The sequence below is a fragment of the Anomalospiza imberbis genome, chromosome 4 (assembly GCF_031753505.1).
Source record: "Anomalospiza imberbis isolate Cuckoo-Finch-1a 21T00152 chromosome 4, ASM3175350v1, whole genome shotgun sequence".
Taxonomy (NCBI): domain Eukaryota; kingdom Metazoa; phylum Chordata; class Aves; order Passeriformes; family Viduidae; genus Anomalospiza; species Anomalospiza imberbis.
In genome coordinates, this window is record NC_089684.1 from 43,432,787 (window position 1) to 43,455,309 (window position 22,523).

Consider the following 22,523-nt stretch of genomic DNA (forward strand, 5'->3'; position numbering starts at 1 on the left):
ATTGCTGAGCCCCTGTGCCCAGGTGAAGGCAATACCACCACCCCCCACCATTGCTACTGTGCCCATAGCCAGTCCAGACCTGGATAGGATATTGGCATTACCCCTCATTGCAAACAGCTGGGCTTCCCCTGCAGCCCTGGGCAGGGAGCCAAGTGGGTCAGAACTGCTCCCACCTGCACCGATTCTTCCTGTTGCAAACTCACTGAGGTGAAGTGTTTAATGTAGGCATTGTCTTTCATTTCCCTACACAACATTTTGTTCCAATAAAAATAAAAGACAGTATGGTTCCCAGTGTCTGGTGCTCCCATGGGACATGGTTCCCATGTGTCTGGTGCTCACACAGGACAACCTGTCCCCTCCAAAATAGCCAGAGAAATCAACTCAGGTGGAGGAAGCCAGAAATAGGGCTGGATTAGGCTTAATGTCTGTCATAAATATTAACTTCTGCAAATATTTTAGAAATACATTTAGTCTGACACAATTAGGGTATAATGGGACCTATTCACAGATGGAAACATCCTCAATGAATTGTACAGGCTAACAGGCCCCTCAGCCATATGGATGTGGTGTTAAGATCAGTAGTAATTTCTGGCGCAGTCCTTCATGTCCCTCCTAGGGCACACAGTGTTCCCAGAGCATTAGCGAGGACTGCATGAGCAGAACTAAGTGCTGCACTTCATGCAGTGTCCATAGGATCCTGAGCTGAATTAATAGTCTACTTTAACAGAATAATGACGTTTCACACCCTGCTACTGCAGGTTCCCATGGTTCCACAAGATCAGAACTAGTTCCTCACTGGCTTCCAGTTCTCTCACATTCCATAGGAGTTCCCAGCGCTGAAAGTTTGTGTCCCGTACCGTGGAAAGTCAAGCCCGGACAGACAGCTTATTGGACATGTGGCTGGAAAAGCTAGAGGGTTCTGGGGTACAAGAGGGAGCCCTAAAGAACCATCACCTGAATTTCTATCAGAGCAAAGCTAAACCAAGTAGGGCAGGGGAAAGAGTTTGTACTAATTCTTTACCAGAATCCCTAAACACCATAATGAATTTGAGGATGAGCGAGTCTCAGTATCCTCAGGAAAACACTCAGTGCTCCTTTTTATGCCTGTGTGGCTGATGGGAGGAAAACACCTCTGACCACTTCTCCTAACTGCAGGCCATGTCTTGTCCCCAGCACAGTTCCCACTGAGTGAATGGTCCAGGTGCTCCCCCGGCACAGCTGGCCTGTGGCATGGTGGCACGGCACCAAACAGGACAGGTAAGGCAGGAACCCTGCTCCAGGAGAGCTGTCCCTGTCCTTGTGCAGCTGGGGCTGTAGGTCTGTGAAGAGCACCACAACCCAGAAGCCCAGGCTGAAAATCCCTTCCTATGTGCGTTGCCTCCTCCTGGGGCAGGGAGGAGTCCCTGGATGCAGAGTCATCTTTGTGGTCCAGGAGTGTTTGTTAACAGAGGCCAGGGAATGAGTCCTCTCTGCTTGGGTCAGGGAGAATGGAGGGGTAAATGTTAATTGCACCCTAGCAAGCAGTGGCCAAAGACATCAGAATGAGGTTGGTCAAATGGAGCCTGTATTATAAAGCTATCCATTTATTTAATGAAGGAAGTGTTGGAAGGGAAAGTGCCCTTTAAATACACAGACCTATTTTTTGCCTTCCTCCTCTCCTATGTACAGCATTTTTGCTATTTTAGTGCAGGCATTTGATTCTGAAGTACCTTTGTCACCGAAATTTTAGTAACTTTTTGAGCAGTCGCCAGTTTAATTTTCAGTGCGTGAAAATTGGAGGTAAATTATTTATTACTTCCAGCAAACGTCTTTCACAATTGTATTTAATTTTTTTCATCTTTTTTAATGGGTCATAAAATTGCAGTCTTTTAGTAGCTTCCCATAAAGTAAGGAACAAATGAATACTTTGCAAATAGGCTACTGTGGATGGAAATGTCAGCTGTATTTCACAGGGAATGGGAGGCTTTAGACCAGAGTTGCAGGGACGTATGGCAAAGGGCCACATCCCTCTGCTGTCACAATAAACAGCAGTGGGCACGATGGAAGGAATTGCAACTGTTCGGTCTCCTCAAGTTACATTTTTGGGTAAATTGTGTATTAGGATGGGCAGTGGGCCAGGACTGACACAGCTTCAAGTTGCAAGAGTCTTGTGGTTACTTTTGGTCAGAAATCAGAACATTTTAAAAAGCTCTTTTCAGACTTAAGTTTTCCAGGAGTGGTTCCCCTCCAGAGTGATATTGCACAGACAAAGGATAGGAAAATCCCTTCCACATGGAGGAAGGGCCATGAACTGTAAATGAAAGGCAGTTTTTCCTAGTACAGTGAGGCGGGTTTGAAGTACAGACCGCCAGGAAGGCATGCGTTAGGGCTGAGGTAGAGGCAGAGCAGAAGGGTTTGTGCTGCATAGCACTGTCATTACTCGTGCTCCTTTGCCAGCTCTCTGATTCCACATCACTCAGGTGTGCTGTCAGGAGGGAGCAGAGGATGGGAATGAGCATCCTGCCTCAAAGCCCTGGAAAGCCACTGTCTGTGGGCACTGCTGGGGTTTTGAGGAGGCGTGAGCAGGGCTCTGCTGCCTTTCCCTGGAGCCTGTGTGCCCCTGCAGCCCTGTGTGTCCAGCTGCATGGAGAGGAGCTGCTCAGCTCTGTGTGTTCCTGGTACCAGGCTGCAGGATGGTGCTGCAGGATGGCTCCGGGGGGCTGCGGCAACAACACTGCCCGATTCTACACGGGGTTTATTTGAGGGGCCCTGAGGAGATATCCCACTCTGTGGCAGCTTTGCAGAGCTCAGCCCTCAGCTGGGATCTGTGCTGGTACAAAACTAGTACAGTCTCACCCTTCCCTAGTGAACCAGGGCTGTGCTCAAGGGCTGCCTGGCTGCAGGGACAGGAATGTTCTCTTGACCAGACTGTTCTGAGGTCCACTGGAGGGACTCGGCCCTTGTACAACAGTGACAGTCATTAGTGGAAAATGCAGGGACCTGAGAAAAGGGATCACTGCTGCTTGACATTTTCATCTCAGAATATTTTCAGTTTTGGCAGAATGCTGAGCTAAAAGCCTCACACACGTTGCTGATAAACACTAGGATGTGTTTGTGTATGTGTCTGTCTCTGAGCTGTGTGTGAAGGAGTAGCAGAAACAGGACACCTCTTTCTGGGACTCCCCGTTTAAGGGGCAGCGTTTTTATGACTCACAAGTACCCACAGTCCAGCAAACAGGTGGCTGCTCAAGAAATGAAAGAATGTATTGGGTATCCCCAACAGCCGTGACAGTGTCAGGGAAGGAGTGCTTTTGTGTGTTGACAGGTTCATCCTTTTGAAGATGAGGCAATTATCTGTGTGAGTTCACTCTGTGGCTTCCAGAATGGAGCGGGTATGATCAGCTCCAGTGACATCTCCAGTGGCTCATCCCTGCAGCGGTGTATCAGGGCAGGAGTGGGTAGGGCAGGGCTGCCCTCCTGCTGTGTGTCTGTGCTGGAGCCGATTGCTCAGCGAGCCTGTTCCCTGGGATGTCAGCACACCTACAGTGGGAGCAGGGCCACAGAGCTGCGGGCATGGCGTGGCATACCACACTGGGGCTGGGAAATGCAATCCCAGCTGATACCTATTACACCTGGGAACAGTTACTGTGTTGCAAACAACAAGGTGTACAATGGACTCCAGCCCGCTGGGAAATCTTTGCTATTTTACAGAATGTTTCATACAACCCAGTGAGCTCAAGAACATGTCAGGGAATGATTCTTTGCTTTAGTGTGGCTTACGTGTTTTATCCACGTGTGTTTCGTGTCCCTGTTTTGCTCCATTTGCTAGCAAAGATCATCTACCAAAACAGCCTCACTCCTCAATAGTAGCATTTCAGGCAGGACTCAGAGGGCTGCCAGGGCACACAGGGCTGGCAGGGCATATGCAGGAGTGTATGAGCAGCTCAGCCTGGGGCTCCTCCTCTCCTCCAGGGGAGGCAGGAAACCCTCCTGCCCTGCAGTTCCAGGAGTATTTGGCCAAACCTGAGCAGAATCCTCATGCTGGAATTTCCCCCAGCATTCCTTATCACAATGCCAAAACAAATAATTTGAATTAAAATAATAAAAAAACACCACATCTTAAAAAAAGTCATCATTGACCAGAGTTTCACTGTGGTTTGACTTACTGCTCTGCAAGGGAATCAAATAGTTTTGGTTTTTTTTATTGGTTCTGATTCATTTATTCCACTGAATTCCAATTAGAAGGAAATTAGAGTTATTCTTTCTGTTGGATCAATTATTCAGAACAGAGATAATTTAAAAATGAGTTTAGTGGAAGCAACTCCCTTCATTTTTGTTAAAACTGAAGAAGAAATGAGCCAAATTAGCTAAAATAGCTTTGAACTCCATATTGACTACAGTGTTTGTGCCAGAATAGAAACTCATGACATGTAAGAACGATGTAAATGATTAATCATTTTAGTTCATGGAGATCTACATTTTTATTTAATTACCTCTATGCATAACATAAACTGTCTGAATCCTGGGAATCCAAGCCAGAGAAGCTGAGGAGTCTTATTCTGTTTAACATCCACCATGTGTTGTTTTCTTGTAGGGTTAATTTGTAAAATGTAAACCACATACTATTTGTATGCCGTTCGGGGCTATTTATAGCAAGTCCTGACCATTTATAATTATCCGACATCTTTAACCATAATGTGTGTGTGTGACTAAGGAGATGGTTATGGAACAGACAAAACAATGCTACTTTTACAGCTGAACTTCAATTTATTTTATGTAAAACTTTTGGGAGTATTTTCTGCTCTGTGGAATGGGGAAGGGGTATTGTCTACTTGGACAGCTCTTTGTGAAGGAGACCAAACTTATTCACAGGGAGACCAAACTTATTCCCAAATAGGAATAAGTACAGGTTTCCTTTTTCCCTCTGAGGACACTCCCTGTGGAGCAGAGGCTGTAGGTACAAGTGCCTGCACAGCAGGTATGAGCTTTTCTTGGCTCTTCCATGGCTGCTCATGGTTTCTTCTTTGTCTCTCGGCAGAACCCTGGAGGTTTTGGTGAGTTTGAATGAAGGCCAGTCTTTCATGTCCAGCTCATTAACCATCACTGCTTCGGAGTGTGTAAGTGGATAACTTCTGTAACTCCTTGTAAAATCCCCACACCCCGTTTCTCTTTGGACTTTGCCATTGCAAGACCTCGGAGCACAGAACCTCTGCTTCCACTTTGCTGTGCAAAGCTGTGTCTTTGCAAGTACTGGGAGGCCTCCCTGCCCTCAGACACCTGCTCACTGTAGATACCATATCCTGAGGGCCAGGCATGATGGTCAGCTGGGTCCCATTCCGGCATGGCTCTTCCCTGAGGGAGCAGATGGGCACAAGCTTGGCCCTTCAGCCTGTGTGTGGAGGGAGGTTACAGGCCTGCAGAGGTGCTAATGCTCTGTAACTCTGGGGCCTGAGCGAGGAGTGTAGGCTCTCTTAGCTCTTGTTGATCCGGGGAGACAGCCTGGCCAAGTAGAGGCCAGAGTGTCCCACTTACGCCTGGGAGTGAGGCAGTGTGAACATCCTGCTAAGTCTAATCACACGTCATAGAAGAGATAAAAACTGCTTCTGAGAGAGACCACACACTTGTGCAGCCAGTGACTGTTCTAACTTAAAACATCTATTTTCTACTCTCAAATTTTTGCTCTCCTTTAATTCCTTTTGTATTACACAGGACAGCTGGAATTTGTGGAGGGAGATACGAGCCCACGGTGTTGAGCACATGCTGTGCACGTAGGCCTTTAAATGTGTCTTACCTCAAGTGTGACTGGAGAGCAGCTTTTCCACTGGGCCTGAAGCACGGAGAGAGTCTCTTTTGCCCATCACCATGCATTGCTCCCAACAGGATTTCTTTGCTCATAGATCAGTAAACGAAAAGAGAAAAAAAAAAGACATTTTTATTCTGTTCATTTAAAACCTCACCATTTGTGCAGCTGTAGAGATCAGAGATCCAGTGCAGCCCTGCAGTTTGAGGAGGGGAAGCCTGACTGAGCTGGGAGCTAAAGGAACACACAGAGCCGAAATCACAGTTCTCTGTTTCAGGGCCTCTGCCAGGCAGCATGCCAGCTGTACACCCAAGCAGGATGGCTGAGGGCTGTGCAACACAGGAGCTGCTGCAGCCCAGCTGCAGCCTACTTGCACCTCAGCCCTTGCAGAGAAGGCAGCACCTGGTGCCCCTGTAAGATCTGCCAGGAGCGCACAGAGAGGGAACAGAAAAGCCCTGACACAAAGCAGCTCAGAGCAAGGTGCTGGGCACAGCCTTCCCACTGAGCTGCATGGCAGCTCCGCTGCTCTGTGCTCACAGCCTGTCCTGGCAGGAAGCAGAGAGGTACAGATGTGCACAGCAGCAGGAAGAGCTTCTCAGCAGCCTTTTTTGTCTCTTTCTGGTTTCTGCTCTTGGCCTGTGCTGCAGCAAAGGCGGCTGCACTGCACACAAGAACTGCTGTTTCCATAGTAGCAGATGGGCAATTCAAGAAATGGGTCACTGCTAGAACTGCTCACTAATTCTGGGAGTTGAGCAGCTGACGGCTGACTCCGAGATGAGTTACAAGTTACAGCCTCCCAACAAACACACATTACTGCAGTGAAAACAAACAAACTCACATGGCATTAGGCACCCAGGCACCATTGTACCTGTGTGCCTCATTGCACCTGGGATATGGCTCTGTTCCGCCCCCATGTGCAGTGGAGCACCTCTGGGTCAGGTCTATTCACGCAGTGTTCCAGTCTCAGTGGTTCCCTTTGTCTCTCCTTTCCTTTTTTCCCAGTTGAAGTCTGAACAACTTTTATTTTCCTAGAGATGCTGTTGTGTTTCTGTCAGTGTTGTTCTAAAAGCCTCAAGTGTAGGAATTAAGAGACCCCCAGGAAGTGGGTTGGAGGTGTGGGAGGTGGGCTGCTCAGTTCTGCAGTTCAAGTGTTGCTGGAAGCAGGAACACGTCCTCCGTCAGTTTCAGGTTCCCACAGCATGGCTGCAGGGAGTCAGTGTGGCACAGTCTGTGCAGGAGTGTGGGCGATCAGCATCAAAGCCTCAGAGGTGTACTGTTCATAGAGACACCTTAAAACCTCCCTGCGTGCTCCCCAGTCCATGTATGAGACCTGGGACCTCATGGAGGAGAAGGGCACCTCTGTGTTATCCACAGGCTTAGGATGAGACTTCCCCTGTCTGTGTCTGATGGCTCATTCCTTAGCAGGTAGTGGACTCTCTCTTTTCCTCAAGCTGGGCCTTGTTCTGATCTCAGGGCTATCAGTTTTATGAGTTTTACATCAGAAGGAAGCCCCTGAGCTGAGCAGAACTATCGCTGGCTTTTGAGGTGAGCGGGTGAGGCAGGACTGACGCTGTCCCTGCTGTCTCTGCAGTCCAGTGGCGTGGCAGCGCTCATTGCCGTCCTCGTGCTGTTGCTGCTGGTGGCGCTCGGCCTGCTCTGGTGGTTCTGGCCCCTCTGCTGCAAAGTGGTGAGTACAGACCATGGGGAACAGCCCCTGCACCCTGAGCCATGGGTGGGAAACACAGATCCTGCAGGAAATCGGTGAAGTGATGGGGAGGCAGCTCTGGGGGGGAGCTTGTGACAGGCAGGAAAGGGCTGGGGAGAGCAGCTGGGCCTCCACTGGGCACGTTTCTGTCTGAGTTGCACGCACAGGAACCAGCACCCATGGGAATGGGGTAGCCTTAATGGTGTGCAGATGTTACCCTGAAATCAAGGGCCACTTTTAAAACTGCTCTCAGTAAAATTGGTATTTGTAGTCCATTATGGGCTCTCAGGTTGGAAATCCCTATTTTTTTTTCATAATCCCTGCAAGCATCCATCTCTTTTATCTGAGTGTGCTCTCTGTCCTCACCCCAGTAGCAGCAGTGTTGGTCACTTGTGTCCTGTCATTCCTTTCTGGGGGAGTGGGGAAGTTGATTATTCATCCAGTTCAAGGACAGCATAGAGGACTTGGGAAATGGAGATTGCTGCCCTGTCTGGGTTCCTGTTCTTGTCTGGGGCTTGTGGAATGTGGGGCAGAGAGGAAATCGCCTTCTCACCTGACCGTGCTGCAGCCCTTGTGATCCGGGGTTCCATTGGGCCCCTGGCTGTCCAAGGGCAGGAAATCTCAGCCTCCATCTGCACCCTCACAATCTGGGATTCCTGAGGTGAGAACAGAAAGCCTCGCTTGTTCTCGTTTACTCATTTGCTTACCTCCACTTTGTTTCATATGATGAGCCTCCCTGTGGAAAAGGAACATTGCAAATCAGTAAGAAGCAAGCTCCTGATTTTCTTAATTTAAAAAAACCTAACCTTGATTCATAAACCAGCTTCATGAGTTAAAATTCCTACATGAAGCAGTCCAGTGCAATGTTCTATATTATCAATTTTCAGCCTTATAAAACCATAGTTCTTCAAATGTTTGTGCCCTCTGTTTCCTCCTACCTCCTGTGGATACTTTTTTGTTACTTCCAAAGAATAGGTTATCCTAGTCCTTTGCTACAGCACTGCTGAGTTCCAAGCCCACATGCTGTTGCACTGAACCTACTGCAGAACACTGATCCTTCCTTCTGGTTTTGCTGTCCCTCAGTTCCTGCCCTTCTCTCCTGCACATGAAGCTTGGACATCCATCACCTGGAACAGCCACTTCTGGCTTAGTCATCCTGGGCTTCAGGGCAGCGTCCCTGAGGAGAGAGGCAGCATTAGGGCCAGGCAGGACCTGCTCTTCCCTTCCTCTGGCTCTGCTTCCCTGGCAGAGCATAGCACCTGGTTTCCTGGAACAAGGAGCAGGAGCACAGGAGTCAGATTCCAATGGAAAAGAGAGGTCCAGGGCATTGTGGGCAGAACAAGTGTCTGGAGCCAGGTGGTTGTGTTGCCCCCTGCCTGCGGGCCCTGCTCCATCCTGGCTGGGGCTCGGTCTCACAGCGTTCAGTGGTGTGAGTCCCATGGATACTCAGAGGGTGGGGCAGGGGGACTCCTCTTCCTTTTCCTTCCTTGTCCCCCACTCTCAAGGGTTTCACTGTGACAGTTCTGTCACTTGTCCCTTGCTGTGGAACATATGATTGCAGCAAGCTGGCTGTAGGCTCTGTGCTGACATCTCCTAATGCCCACATCATGGAGCGGCAGAGAAGTGTTAATGAGTAAATCAGAGGCACTGCTGCCTCAAGCACCAGCTTCTTCTTTTTAATGATTTTTTTAAAGAAATCAGCTCTTCTCCAAACTCAAACCTTCATTCTTTGCAACTCATTAAATGAGATGGAGCTTTGCCCGGAGAGGCTGATGATAAAACCAAACAAACTGAGGAAGCAGCCCCATCTCTTCATGAGGATAAGACAGCAGTGTTATTCAGAGGCTTTGTCATTGAAACAATGTGAATCCAGCTCAGGGAAAGATAATTTACAATACTCAGGTCTTCCTGTGTGCAGTTCTGTGTGCAGCTCCATGCAGAGCTGCACATGTGCCTTGGATTTATCTTTTTCATAAACAGCTTTCTACTGATTTCACTTGGAATACCACATGATTAAAAAGAATCCTTGTGTGTGCATGTGTGATTCGAGTGTGTGAGTGTGAGAGCCTGTAGAAGCATAAGGATGCAGGCATTGACATTCCAGTGCTGTCATCAGGGTGAGGAGCTGCTACTCAAAGCAGATTATTTTCTCACACCACTGTCACTTTTAAAACAAGTTTCATTTTCTGAAGCCATTAGAAATAACAGCTAATTAATGGATTGCTTGGCTTTAAACTGAATTTCCCCTCAACTTCAGCGAGTTCAGGAGCTGGCACAGGTTTAGATCCTCCACTTGAGGAGATGAGCAAAAGCTGCCATTGACTATTGCCTTAGGAAGCCACAGTTAGCTCAAACAAGTCAGGTTTCCCTTGATTGTCCAGGGTGGGAATTGTGATTCCTACATCCCCAATGGGTGCAGGGCCCGCAGGAATTCTATCCCTCACTGTGGAGAGGTTTGCTGGGCAAAACTGCCTGTGCTCAGACATATGTGAGGCTTCAGAGTGGCACAGCTATAGATGGGGAAGGGCAGTGCCATTTCATATGGGTGCATACAAATCCACCTAGGAGGACCTTCTCCTTTACAACTGGCAGGCCTGACAGAGACTGTTTCGGGATGATGGTTAGGGACAGGTGAAATGGAAATAAGAACAGAAATTAAATAAGGTGTCCCTTCATTGAGAGAAAGTGCTGATTTACTGTTTCCAGTCTCCTGATTGCTTTCAGCGGCAATGAAATATCTCCAGGCTTTGGCAAATCCTACTCAGCATCCATGCATCTCTCAGGATCTGTCCCATGATCCCTCTGTGTTGCTGTTTCATGTAAAGTTAGGGTAATGATTCCAGTGTGGCTCTCAGGAATGTTTCACTAATTAAATAATTACTTTCTGTTAAGTATGCTGGAAACTCCTGATGACTGGGAAGAAAAAGTGTTCAGAGCTGTTTAAAGAAAAGCAATATCTGGTATGGTTTTGCAACATCCTAACAGCAAAGGGATGTCTCAAAGTTGAAATCCACAGGTCACTTTCCAAACCACCCAAAGCACTCTGAGCTTGACACAAGAGCCGTTCCATAACTTAAATCTGAAGGGCTGTGGAAGACTGGTTCCATGGGTGCCATAAATTATTTCTGCTATTGGGCAGAATTCCTTTATGCATTGCTGAAAGTCCACAGCCTGTTTAGGCAGTCAGTAGTAACTATATGGATGGTACTGAGAACTGAAATATAAATCAAGATGGAAAACTCCACTAATCAGAAAAAAATGTTTCTTTCATGTATTATGCTGACCATCTGCAGTGGTATTGTTCATAAGCAGTGTTTAATGAAAGTACTAAAATTAAATAGCACAGAGTGACCAAAGTAAGGCATATTCCAGTTAAGTTACTTACATTTGAGTTGTTTGTCAGCATGCACAGTTTTGGATATGTTTGTGTAATATCAATACATAGCAAGAATGGACTCCATGATATTCATGGTGTATTTTTCAGTCATTTCCAGGCAATACCCAAGCCCAAAACATGGCCCAGTGTCACCAAAGAACTTACTGTTAGCTTGCAAACCTGCTTTTCTCATGGAGGAACACCTCTGCATTCGGTTTTCAGCAGAATCAGTGAAGTGAGTCCCTTGCCTGCTTCTCCCCTGCTGGGACTGTCAGTGTGGATGTGACAAAGGCAACGGGAAGACACTGTAGGGAGATTTAAATAGAGGTGTAAGAAATGCTCCCAAGAGTGGGCCTCACCCGGAGCAGTGTCAGAAGTGTGGGAGTGAGACTGCAGTGCAGGCACTGCACAGTCATGGAGCTGGGAGGTGGGAAATGTGAAGGCTGTGGAAGCATCCAGGATATCCAGAGGTGAAGCCTGAGCTGCCAGAAGGTATTTCACACTTGTCACTGGGCCAGAGACTCCCCAGCAGCAGCGGCAGCTCGGCCCATGGCTGTGCAGGACCTCACACAGGCCTCAGACGCTTTTCCTCCAGGATTGCTCACGGACTGTGGGGGGTCTCGGCACTGGCTGTTCCTCACAGCGGCTGAGGCTCATCCGGCCAGGAAGTGTGGTGGCAGACACGTCTGCCCAGAGTGTCTGCAGGCCAGGGATGGCAGGTTCTGGCAGGCGGATGGTGGTAATTTCCAGAAGGCCTTGCTGATGGATGCTCAGGGGAGCAGGCAGCAGAGGCTGCCAGCTCACTGGCAGTCGTGGGGGCTCGGGTGGAACCAGGTCACTCTTACTGTGGTCTGTTGCCTTTCGCTGCTGCCACTGCAGCACCTTATTCTTTCCTATGTTTGGCTCTTTCAGGTCATCAAGGATCCCCCTCCACCTCCGCCAACCCCAAAAGAGGTATGTATGGTCTGATGGTGCTAATCTTACCACACTGCTCACATGGAACCACTCCTGTGCTTCCCTGCGCGCTGCGTGTCCGGCTCCTTGTCTGAATGCTGCTGGAGAAAGGACTGCTCTGGGGAGCGCCCTCAGTGGAAAACAGGGTTGCTAAAGTCCAGATCTCTGCTCTGCCTCAGCTCAGTGTGGCCTGAATTAAGCCCAGATCCACAGAAACACTTAGGGCCTTTATTCCAAGATAGCTTTGTTTTCCACAATCTGCACTGTAAGCAGAAAGCTTGAATAGCCCTTGTCCAACATCTAAAGATTTATGTAGGACTTAGGCAGCGTTTTTCCACAGCTCTGTCATTCCAGACAGTGAGGAATTCCTCTTACAAGGTGTCGTGGTTTGACATGGAAGTGATTTTTTCAGGAAGTTGGGTCAAACCAATCAGTGGTCAAGTTTGGATATTGGCACCTGAAGTGACCACTGAAGATAGGGATACGCCTCTGAGAACACAGGGGGTTAAAAGCAAGAACTCCCAGCAGCTCGCTCTCTTTGGTTCCGGTCAGGTTGCTGTGCAGACCTCCCCTGCCCAGCCATGGGGCTGGGTGGGGGAGGGGGAGCCATGCGGCCTGGTTGAGGTGAGCCGAGGGGGCTGAAGGACTGGAACTGAGCCAGCTCCTGTGGACGGAGGGGTGGAGAGAAGCAGAGATGTCTTTGTCATCCCCCCCTCAGAGGGAAGAGATAGAGAGTCCGGACGGCACCTGTAACTTTGCCGGCGCGGAGGAGAAGGAGGGGGGGGGAAGGCGCCCAGCCTTGGCCTTGGGAATCGGCTGCTGGGCAGAGATTGCAGCTGTCCAGGGAGTCTGAACTTTTAACCCTTTCCTGAGAAATGAAGGCTTTGTAAAATATTACTCCTCCTTGATTTGGAGTAGAAGAGAGACAGTCTGGGATCCGAGATGATGGAAGAAGAAATTCTTGAGTTGGAAGGAGATGATGGAGTGGCTTGTGGCTGGACTTTTCTTGTTAGCCATAGACTGAACCAAATTGTCCTAACAGAAGCTGCACTTAGGGGGGGTGCGTTGGTGTGCCAAGAGACCTGTTTCAGTGATTACCAGCAGAGGAGTAGAGAGAACAGAGGAGAGTTGGAGAAGGTGTGGAGAAGCCCTCTATCTTCAAGGAAGAAGAAGAGGAGAAGAAGACCTCTGTTCTTGGACCCTCGGCCCCAGGGGGAAATGGGGGGGACTGTAGTCCCAAGATGAGAAACTGAACTGTTGTCTCTTTTGGTCCATGGCAAAGCATCCTTAAAGGAGCCCTATGAGCAGTCTGTCCATGCACGGTGGTGGGAGCACTGTGACATGGAAAGGAGAGTGTCACACTAGCAGATTTTCTCCGTGCGGTTGCCATGTGTGACATGGAAACACAAGGGTGGCAATTGTGTTTCCTGGGGAGTCTGTGGCACAGGAGAGACTCCTGTCTCCCTTGAAAGATGGAGTATTTGAATATCTGAAGGGTAGCAACTTGATCAGGATCCTGGGTGGTGTCTCACTGTTGAGTTTGTTTGGAAATTAGGTGGGAGGAGGAGGAGGGGTGTTTTGGAAAGTCTTCATCCAGGTTTTAGTGTTTGTAGTTTTTATAGTAGTAGTAGTTTAATAAAGTTCTTTTCTTTGTTACTAAGTCTGGGCCTGCTCTGCTCTGCTCCTGATCACATCTCACAGCAATTATTTAAAAAAGTACATTTTCATGGAGGCACTGGCATCGCGCCAGTGTTAAACCATGACACAAGGGAATTCCTCTCCCTCTCACAGGCAATAACACACTGGAGGATCTGCTGTCCTCAGTGTTTGCACTCCTTTCACAACCAACAGGGTATGCTCTGGGAACTCCAGTGAAATATACAGAAAAGACATTCAGTGTGTGTGTGTATAATGATCTTTTAAAAGTAAATACCATCTGAATGTACTTACAGGAAGAAGAACAGGAGCCCTTGCCTTCCAAGAAGTGGCCCACGGTGGATGCTTCCTACTACGGTGGACGAGGAGTTGGGGGAATTAAGAGAATGGAGGTCGGTATGATTTGGAGATGGCAGTTTCCTCAAGCACGAGCTCTCTGAGGCTGCAAGTGTGGAAACAAAGACTTGAAAGTGCACTGAAAATACAAGGCCATAATGTGTGCTTGTCTTCCCACTGGCATAAGCCTTGGAAAATTCGTTACCATATCGAACAATTCTGACCTTGCCTCTGAAAGAACAGCTTTCAGTAGTTCCATTTGACTGGGACTTTAAATAGCTGCCTCAAGACATGCTCTTTCCATCACGCTAATGAGAAAGAGAGAGTGAGAGCCTTTTCTGCGTGTTTTGGAAGGAATTACAGTGAAACATAAGTCCCCCAAGTGTGGGCCAGCCAAATGCGCTGACAATGGTGACGCTGAGGAGAGGCTTGATCCCAGAGGGACTCGCAGCGACAACAGAGCCTGTCTTTGAAGAGACACGATAGCATCATGTTAATTAAAACAGAATGAAGAATGTGCATCCTTATGGGCACGTCCTTATGGCAGGTTTTGTAGTCAAGTCAGCCTATATGGAATGTGCAAAGCAGTACCTAACTGTAGTCCAGGAAGCCATCTCTGTCTGAAACACCCACCTAGGCCACACTGAGGTGTCTTGATGAAACTTTAAAGGTATTGGCCTAATCAGCTTTGCTCGAGAACTTTTTAAATGCAGTAGCAGAACATGCAGGTTTGAAGCTGTGTCACTTATATGCATTTTCTTCAGCAGTTCAGAATTGCTAATTTAGAAGAGCTTCAGATTTCACAAAAAAACACACATTTTGTGCAGTGTTTTTCAGAAGCAAACTAGGGAATGCTTTCCAACATCAAGAATTACAAGCCTGGTTTTGAGGGAAACTATGATAGCCTCCAGGAGGGGCTCCCAAATGGGATCCTGCACAATGGAGCAGAAGCCTCGTGAACACAAGTGACATCAGGACCACAAAGAAAGACATGTTGAGCCCATGGCAAAAATGCAAACGAGGGTAGAAACTGATGATTAGGCTAGAAAACCTTTTCATCTGTGATACAAGTTTTGTGCAGGACTAAGGCCTAAAGAAGTTAACCAACTGAAATTCTTGCCAGCTAATCATGGCCCCTTGAAAAAAAGCCCCTGTTCTGTGGGGCTGTGGCTCTGTCCGTCCCCGAGACCCCAGAGCAGAGACAGGTCTGGCTGGGCACCTATGGCCAGTGCCTCCAGGTTTGAGTGAGGAGCTTCACCTCTGCCCTGCTGTGTGTGGGATGGGCTGGGAAGATGGGCTGAGGCTGTTGGGAGAGCAGAACAGGCCTCACAGCTCTCCCTGGCTCAGAAGAGCACGCTGCTTCTTTGGGGAGTTGGGGCAGAAACGAGAGAAAACACACCCCAACTGAGGTTGTTTTTTACCTGGCAGGTAAAGGTGGTTCCTGTGCCACAGCCAGTGACAAACTTGCTGGCCCAGTCATGACATTTCTTCCATGTTTGCAGTCCATGTGGCAGTGGAGTCACCTGGTTTTTATTGCTTCTCTGGACTCTTTTCTTCTGCCATTCCTCTGGCAGCTTCGCTTTCTGGAGAAGGGAAGGAACTGAACCATCACCCTTGCACTTCCCACTCCTGTGCTGGGGCAGGTACCTATCCACTCCTGCCCTCCCCACTAGCTCCACCCCTCTGTGACAATCCCAGGTAGCTTGGGCAGTGCTGTTTGCTCTCCTAGCTCTGTCTTTTGGCGTTGCTTTAAAGTTTTGTGATGTCATTGCCAGACCCCACCTGTTGCAGTTAATTCATTTTTATGTCAAAATTGGGTGGTCAGACTCCACCACTTCTGGTTTCTTCTGGGTGAATTGGCTTCTGTCTGAAGGAGAAGGTAATTTTTTCAGTGAGAGATCCACCAGCTAATGGTTTTAACAGTGTTTAAAATACATTGCAGCAGACACATGACAAGCCCTGTAAAAGTACATTGATCACAGTGAAAGACACAGGTGTACAGGGGCCTCCTGGCAGGCCACATCACAGCAAATGGCATGATTATAGCAAGTTTTGCTGAAATGATCCAGGCCACTTTCACTAAGGACTCTCAAACTTTTAGCTGTTCCTTTTTGGATGAGACGGGAACAGCCTTGTCCAGGCTTGTTTCTGTGTGCAGTACAGCAAACAGCCCTGCTCAGATTGCTGCATGGTGCTTCCAGTTACAAGGTGAAATAGGATTCCTGCAGCAAGGTGAATTATCCCTCTTAGCGGGGAGATTTTTCCATGTATTTCATCTCGAGAACACAGTGAGTACAGCCTGTATGGAATACGTGTCTGTCTCCCCAGCAGTGATTAACCCTGGTTTCTGTCTCTTTCAACTCTCTATATATTTTATACACTTGGAGCAGTGAATAACATACACAGTGCTACATGTTCTGCATGCACTTAGGCAGGATAGACTGCTTCACCTGCACTTCTCCAGTGTGTATCTTCCTGCAAGACAACATGGAAACCTGAGCAGGTTCGGGGAGCTTCTGTTCAAATCTGCCTAAGCATCACATTAAATCTACACTGGGGTTCTTGAAAATTCTCTTGCCTAGGAGACTTAGGTTCAGAAGTCTTGGCTTTCATGGATGCCAGATTAAGATCTGGTATTTTAGCATAAATAAGAAATGGAAATTGTATTTTTATATCATTACTTGGAGAAGATTTCCCTGTCACCCATGTGAAGCAAGATAGGATTTTCTTTCACTACTGAGACTTACTTACAGACATTTACCTAAGACTGTTGTTACCATAATGTAGAGGTAGTGTTCTCCTCAGCACCTCCTCTCTTGTTTATCCAGCACCTCTTCCAGATTTATCTTCTGTTATTTGCAGCAGTTTCCCTGGCCTGAGGTGCACTCATACCTGAACTCTGCCTTTCCTCAGGTGCGATGGGGCGACAAAGGCTCCACAGAAGAAGGGGCCAGGTTGGAAAAAGCAAAGAATGCTGTGGTGAAACTCCCAGAAGAACCAGAAGAACCTTTTCACCCTAAACCACCTAAACGAAAGCCTACCTCACCAGTCATGCAGCAGAAGTGGTACACACCAATCAAGGTATCTGTTCAGTCTTTGGTACAATTTGTTACTAAGGCCTGGATTCTTTGTGCCTTATGCAAGCTGAGCTGTGCATTACTTTCCAAGTGTTCCCATTCAAGTGTAATGTGCTATTCTCGAAGGGAACACCTACTCAGCAGGAATGGCAGGAGCAGTTTGTAGCCCTGAATGCAGTACTTGATCATTACTGCCACGTTCTGTTTGCTCCCTTTAAAGAGAGACATATTGTAGAGTGAGAGCATTAAAATCTTTGGGGGCTTTGTTGGCTTAGTAGAGCTAATTAAACCCAAAACTGCACAGTTTGTAGCTGCTACACTAAGTTTTAAACACACATTGTCATGACAAACCAAGAAAAGCAAAAAATTATATAAAACAATGTAATGCAAGAAGTCTGATAAAAAGCGAGTTTTTCTATCTGGCTCATAAGAATGGTGCTCTGAGTCACCTGCAAAAAAAGCACAAGCACTGCCTGCCTACAAGCAGAGGGTAGGTCTGTAAATACCTTGCCTTTAGGTGTTAAGAGCAGAAAACACACAGGTGTAGCTGGGACTCTGGATACTTCTGTCTTCCCAAGTGCCTGCGAGTCCTTTCTGACCCCAGAAAGCCCTGAAGCCGAGATGTCCAGACACACAGGCAAGGTCTGGAACCATCGGTGCAGAGCGAGATGCTCCTAACAGGCTCTGCTCCCCAGGCAGGTGAGTGCTTCCCTGGCACTCCAGGAGGGCAGGAGCAGCACCACAGTGGTTGCAGGGGACGCAGGCCAGGCTTACCTGTGTTTGCCTGACTCCAGGGAAGTGGTGCTCTGCTGTGGCACTGCAGGTGCCTGGGATGCCCCCAGGCAGCCCCCATGCGGATGGAGGTGCTGCTGTCCCTGACTGAGCCGCTGTGTCCCCGCAGGGTCGGCTGGATGCGCTGTGGGCGCTGCTGCGGCGCCAGTACGACAGAGTCTCGCTGATGCGGCCTCAGCAAGGAGACCAGGTGGGTGTGCGGTGTGGGGCCAGGCCACGGCCAGCCTGGTGGCTCTGGCGTGGGGGGCAGAGGGCCACCGGAGTGGCATGGTGGGAAGGTGACACACCGGGTGATCCGTGTGGCGAAAGGGGCGCGGCACGGCACCGGCATGGGGCTCCCAGAGGCAGAGGGAGGGGTGCTGGATGTGGTGTGTGCTCAGGTGGAGAACAGGAACACAGCCTTGTGCAGGGTAAACTCTTGTCACAGGCACACAAATCACTCTCAGACCCAGCTGCTTGTAACAGCAGAGGCTGGCAATAATGTCCATGCAAGTTGCTTCCTAGAGCTTTGCACTTCCAACCAACGACACCTTTCACAGAAGAAAAAGGTGAGGAAATGTGTTTCTCAGACCATCCTTTCTCCTGGAACATCTGTGGCCACTGAAAAAGGGGCATCTCCCCCAAATGCTGCTGAGGACACAGAGCTGCTGTTTGCACCTCTGATAGAGAAACCAGGTCAAGTATTTTTGATTGCTGCTCCTCAGAAAAGTATCACTTTGAATGTCAGCATTTATCTCGTGGGTCCGCTCAGCTTCCTGTCTGTGGCACTTGGGAAGAACCATGGGAGCAAATGTTTTTCTTTAAACAGGATGGCAGCAGGTCACAGTCTCATGTACTCTAGGGCACTGCTGTGCAGGAACACTGTCTATGCACCATACAACATGAAGGCCACATAAGAGGATGAGAGGGCTGAAGGGGAGGGAGTTACATGTGGTAGAATGGGAGATAACGGGAATTTTGATTATTTTCCTGGGATGAAGTTTGGTGCTGTTCAGAGGGATGAAGAGGTAAGACTAAGGTAAGGCAAGTGTTGGAAGCAGCAGGATGGCCAAGTGCAGTGCTGCAGGTGGAGAGCACAGCTGGATACAGCTGTTAGCATTGTTACCGTGGCAGGTTAGTCACTCTTTGCATGAATGATGCATGTGACATGGAACAGCAATAACAACAGCAATCTACACACAAACTACATGGCACAATACAGTTTAACAGATAAATTCCTTGTAAACAGGAACATCGAAGTGGTGCCTTAAAAGGCTAAAAAAGTGTCAATTAGGCCGTTTGGGGGATTTCTGCCCCTAAAAACAGGGAGTTACTGTAAGGATTGCCCTCGGGGCAGGCTTTGCTGAGCCACTGTGCAGTCAGTTACCTGTCTTCCCTGGGCCTGATAGGAGCAGCACTGGCCAGCACCTCAGCTTGTGAGAAACAGAGCGGTAGTTCAAGGGAAAAGGAGTGATATTTGTGCCTAAAGGGGTGGTGGGTCAGATGTGACCTGTGTCACTGTGGAGTGCCATTTCTGTCTGCGCAGTGTTTGCCATCTCGGGGGAAAAAATGGTATATTTTTCCTTGTTCCTAACACACTGGGTGAAGATCCCATGGTGGGCCCCAGGTGTGTGTGTGCGTGTGCACAGGGAGACACACACACACACACACACACACACACACACACACACAGAGAGAGAGCTGTGGAGTTGTTCTATTTCATCATCTTTCTGTTACTGTTTAAGAACTTGTCAGTTCCATTCGTAAAAGAATTCACTGCTGAATTTGAGTGCTTGATCAGGCAGTTGAAATTTTGGCATGAAGTATCAAAGCAGAGCGAGCTATTTGTGCATCTCCGCGCTGTCCTGGCTGTGCCGTGTGGCAGGCAGTGCAAGGGCCGTACCAGGAGGCTGCCAGGGAGGCTGGAGCCCCGGGAGCCGCGGCTGCTGGAGGCGGGCAGCGCCCAGGTGTGGGCACACCGAGCAGGCTGTGGGCACAGCTGTGTAGCGGCTGCGGGAGCACGGGGCAGGCCGGGGCACGTGGGGCCCGGGGGCTGCAACACTAAAGGTAGCACGGCTTGGACACAGCTGCTCTTCGGCTCGCCTCAGGCACAAATCCAGAGATCCAACGCGGGCTGGCTGTGCTGGGGGCTGAGGACATGCAGCCACTTCAGAGACAGCTGCACACCACGGCAGCTGCGCCGGGCTCCCAGTGAGGGATGGGGACAGCAGGTATGGATCGAAGGCCCCACAAACAGCCTCCATTAAGCCACGAGCGCTTTTGAAGGGCTCCCATCAAACAGAGCAAGTCCGCAGCAGGAGATTTCGGCTGCAGAGCCATGTGGTGTTTTCTGCGCTAACAAGGTAATTTATAAATGATGCATTACCCTGTGTCTGTGCTCCTAGCTAGACTTCCTTCCTTTTTTTTTTTATTAAAGGGGCAAAGAAGACAGAGTCACAGCACTCTGGGCTACTCTGATAAACCAGTTCAATGTCCAAGGGTCTGTACTGAATTTACTTTCCCAGGAGGCTGGGGCTGCCCAGGAACACAGCCTGGGACAGGGGCACAAAGCCAGCCTCAGGGGCCTGGTTTTTCCTCTAAATCCTTGTTTGTTTTCCGAGTCACAGTTTAGCGCAAGGAGGTGATCATCAGTAGTTTGGATTCTTTGTCTGAGCTTGCTGCAGTGTGATGGTGGCTGAGACTCTGATCCTATGTGCATTTATGCAGACAAATGTCTTTAAGTCCACAAATAGCCCATAGCACTTGTAGTGAAGATTTTGCCCTATCAGGATGGAAATAGGAGTCAGTGGTAAAAGAAAAGAAAGACTGTACTTCATTCCAGAAGAATCAGAAGAGGGGAGAACTATAGAATGCTTCCAGCTGGTACTTCCATGTACAAATGAGCCTTTTAAATAGGAAGACACTTGCACTTGTTTTTAAGCCTGTTAGTATTCACCTAAAGTTCTTTTCTAATAATGGCTGCAGAGTTACCACAAACATCTGTTTAAACTATTACTTTTGAGCATCTCTGCATAATACAAAAGTAATACATTGTGCATGTGCGAGATGTGGCTAGCAGTGCTCCCTCCAAAAAGAAGCTCCTGGTCACTGGAATCATGGCCTCTCCCTGTAACCTGAGCTGCTTTCAGGAGGGTCTGACTGGCTGCCTGGCAGGTGCCCATCCCGACTAGAGTGGCTCTCCTGGCAGTTGGATTTGCTGTCAGTCAGTGAAAGCAGGAGGGACCATCTTGCTGAAGAAAGGATGTGCTGGTGTCAGGAGAAACAGGGATATTTTTCCAACTACGTAGGCAGCAGTTCTTGGCACTGCCTCCCTTGGTGCAGATGAGTCTGCTGCTCTCTTAAACGAGCCTTCAGGACTCATCCCTCTGTGAGCATTGGTAGGAATGAGAGAGCAGGGAGAAACCAACCTGCCTAGCAGTTCCAAGGCCAAGCGGCACGGGATGACAGCCATGGAGAAAGGAACGCCAGTGCTGGGGGCAGCACGGATATGCCATAGGTGCCCCACAGCTTCCAGGCCAGTGCACGAGCAGTGCAGCCCCCCAAGCCAAGCCAAAGGAAACCTTTCCATGGGCAGGGCAGGGGCTGTTTTTCACTGAGTGTTTCACTGTGCAGGATTCCCAAGCAACAAGCACATTTGTTTTGCTCATCCTCACGACACCTTTCTCATGGAGTGAGCTGCAGTAGAATGATGCACCAGGCCTGTTCCCTTGCCCAGATTATTCCTCCCCTGTGAGCTGGCGGCACAGGGCAGCTGTCCGAGCGGCTGGCCGGGATTCGGGAATGGCCGCTGAGCTAATCTCCAGGCTTTGCAGATGAAGGAGGCAGCGGATAACAGGATTAAAGTTTCCCGACCCAGGGTTTTCACAGCTCGAGACACGGGCGGAGGGGGAGACAGAATGACTTCTGTCATTAATCTTAATTGATTGCCAAGAGGTTTTTAATCTGGCTTATTAATTAGGAAGGTCCTTAACACACTGTCTACATATCAACATCAGATGCTCTTTTGGGACTTTGGGGACATATGGCCTATCTATATTTACATTCACACGATTTACACATACATACATCGCTGTATGGGAGCTGCTCGCGCGGCTAACGCACACGCAGCGCCATGGAAGCGTTTGCATTCACACACTCTTCAGCAAAAGGGGATGGAAATGAAAAAACACCTCGCATAAAGGTTACATTCCCACACTATGAACTCCCATACCTCTGTTATTATTGATATGCATATTAATCCAGATAAATTTTATGTGCCATTTTTCTAGATTAGTGTTCAAATGGCATTCTTTGGTTTTGCAGATTTAAGTGAGAGGTCCCAGTGTTCTTCCACAACGACATGGCACGTTTTAAAAAATCCAGGCTGTGGTTCCACTGCCATTTTGGAGGAGATCAGCACAAATACTTGATATAACAGAGTCAGGTGATCCTGGAAATAAGTGACCAGAGCCAGAGAGGCTCTGAGATGGGAGGTGGTGGCAGAATGAGGTGAACAGAACTAGGCTGGAACTAGGCTTTGCTCCTCTAACCAGCAGCAAAGACATGTGAAAACACCTTGGAAAAGCTGTTTCTAGAAAGTGAGTTTCTGTCTGACCTGGCAGGTGTGCTATCACTGGCCATGGCTGTGGCAGCCCGAGCTCGTTCAGTCAACCAGGGTGAGTTGTTACGAACCTGTGGTAAACTGCAGCTACTGGAGTTCAGAGACTGCTCAGATGTGCCCACCCAGGCCCTGCCCAACCCGGGGCTCTAAAGCCTGTAAGCAGTTGCACATGTTAATCCTTTTGTGCACAACATTATCCAAAAGAAGGCAGGGGGGGAGCTGTTTTCCTCTACAGCTCTTCAAAAGCT

The 22,523-nt window shown here is 48.8% G+C and overlaps 1 protein-coding gene and 1 long non-coding RNA gene across 2 annotated transcripts in view; one reads left to right on the forward strand and one right to left on the reverse strand.

Annotated features, from left to right (window-relative positions):
• Window positions 1-22,523, forward strand: part of ANTXR2 (ANTXR cell adhesion molecule 2) — a 78,998-nt gene that overhangs the window by 36,450 nt on the left and 20,025 nt on the right. The window contains exons 11-16 of the mRNA XM_068188139.1: window positions 5,018-5,096; window positions 7,371-7,466; window positions 11,773-11,814; window positions 13,767-13,862; window positions 16,720-16,887; window positions 17,785-17,865. Coding sequence (XP_068044240.1) covers window positions 5,018-5,096; window positions 7,371-7,466; window positions 11,773-11,814; window positions 13,767-13,862; window positions 16,720-16,887; window positions 17,785-17,865 — 562 coding nt within the window. The remainder of the gene's footprint in view (window positions 1-5,017; window positions 5,097-7,370; window positions 7,467-11,772; window positions 11,815-13,766; window positions 13,863-16,719; window positions 16,888-17,784; window positions 17,866-22,523) is intronic.
• On the reverse strand, window positions 7,743-15,203 carry LOC137472768 (uncharacterized). The gene is made up of 3 exons (XR_010998400.1): window positions 13,765-15,203; window positions 8,192-8,220; window positions 7,743-8,140 (listed from the first exon to the last, which is right to left on the reverse strand). It is a non-coding gene; the product is annotated as an uncharacterized lncRNA (long non-coding RNA).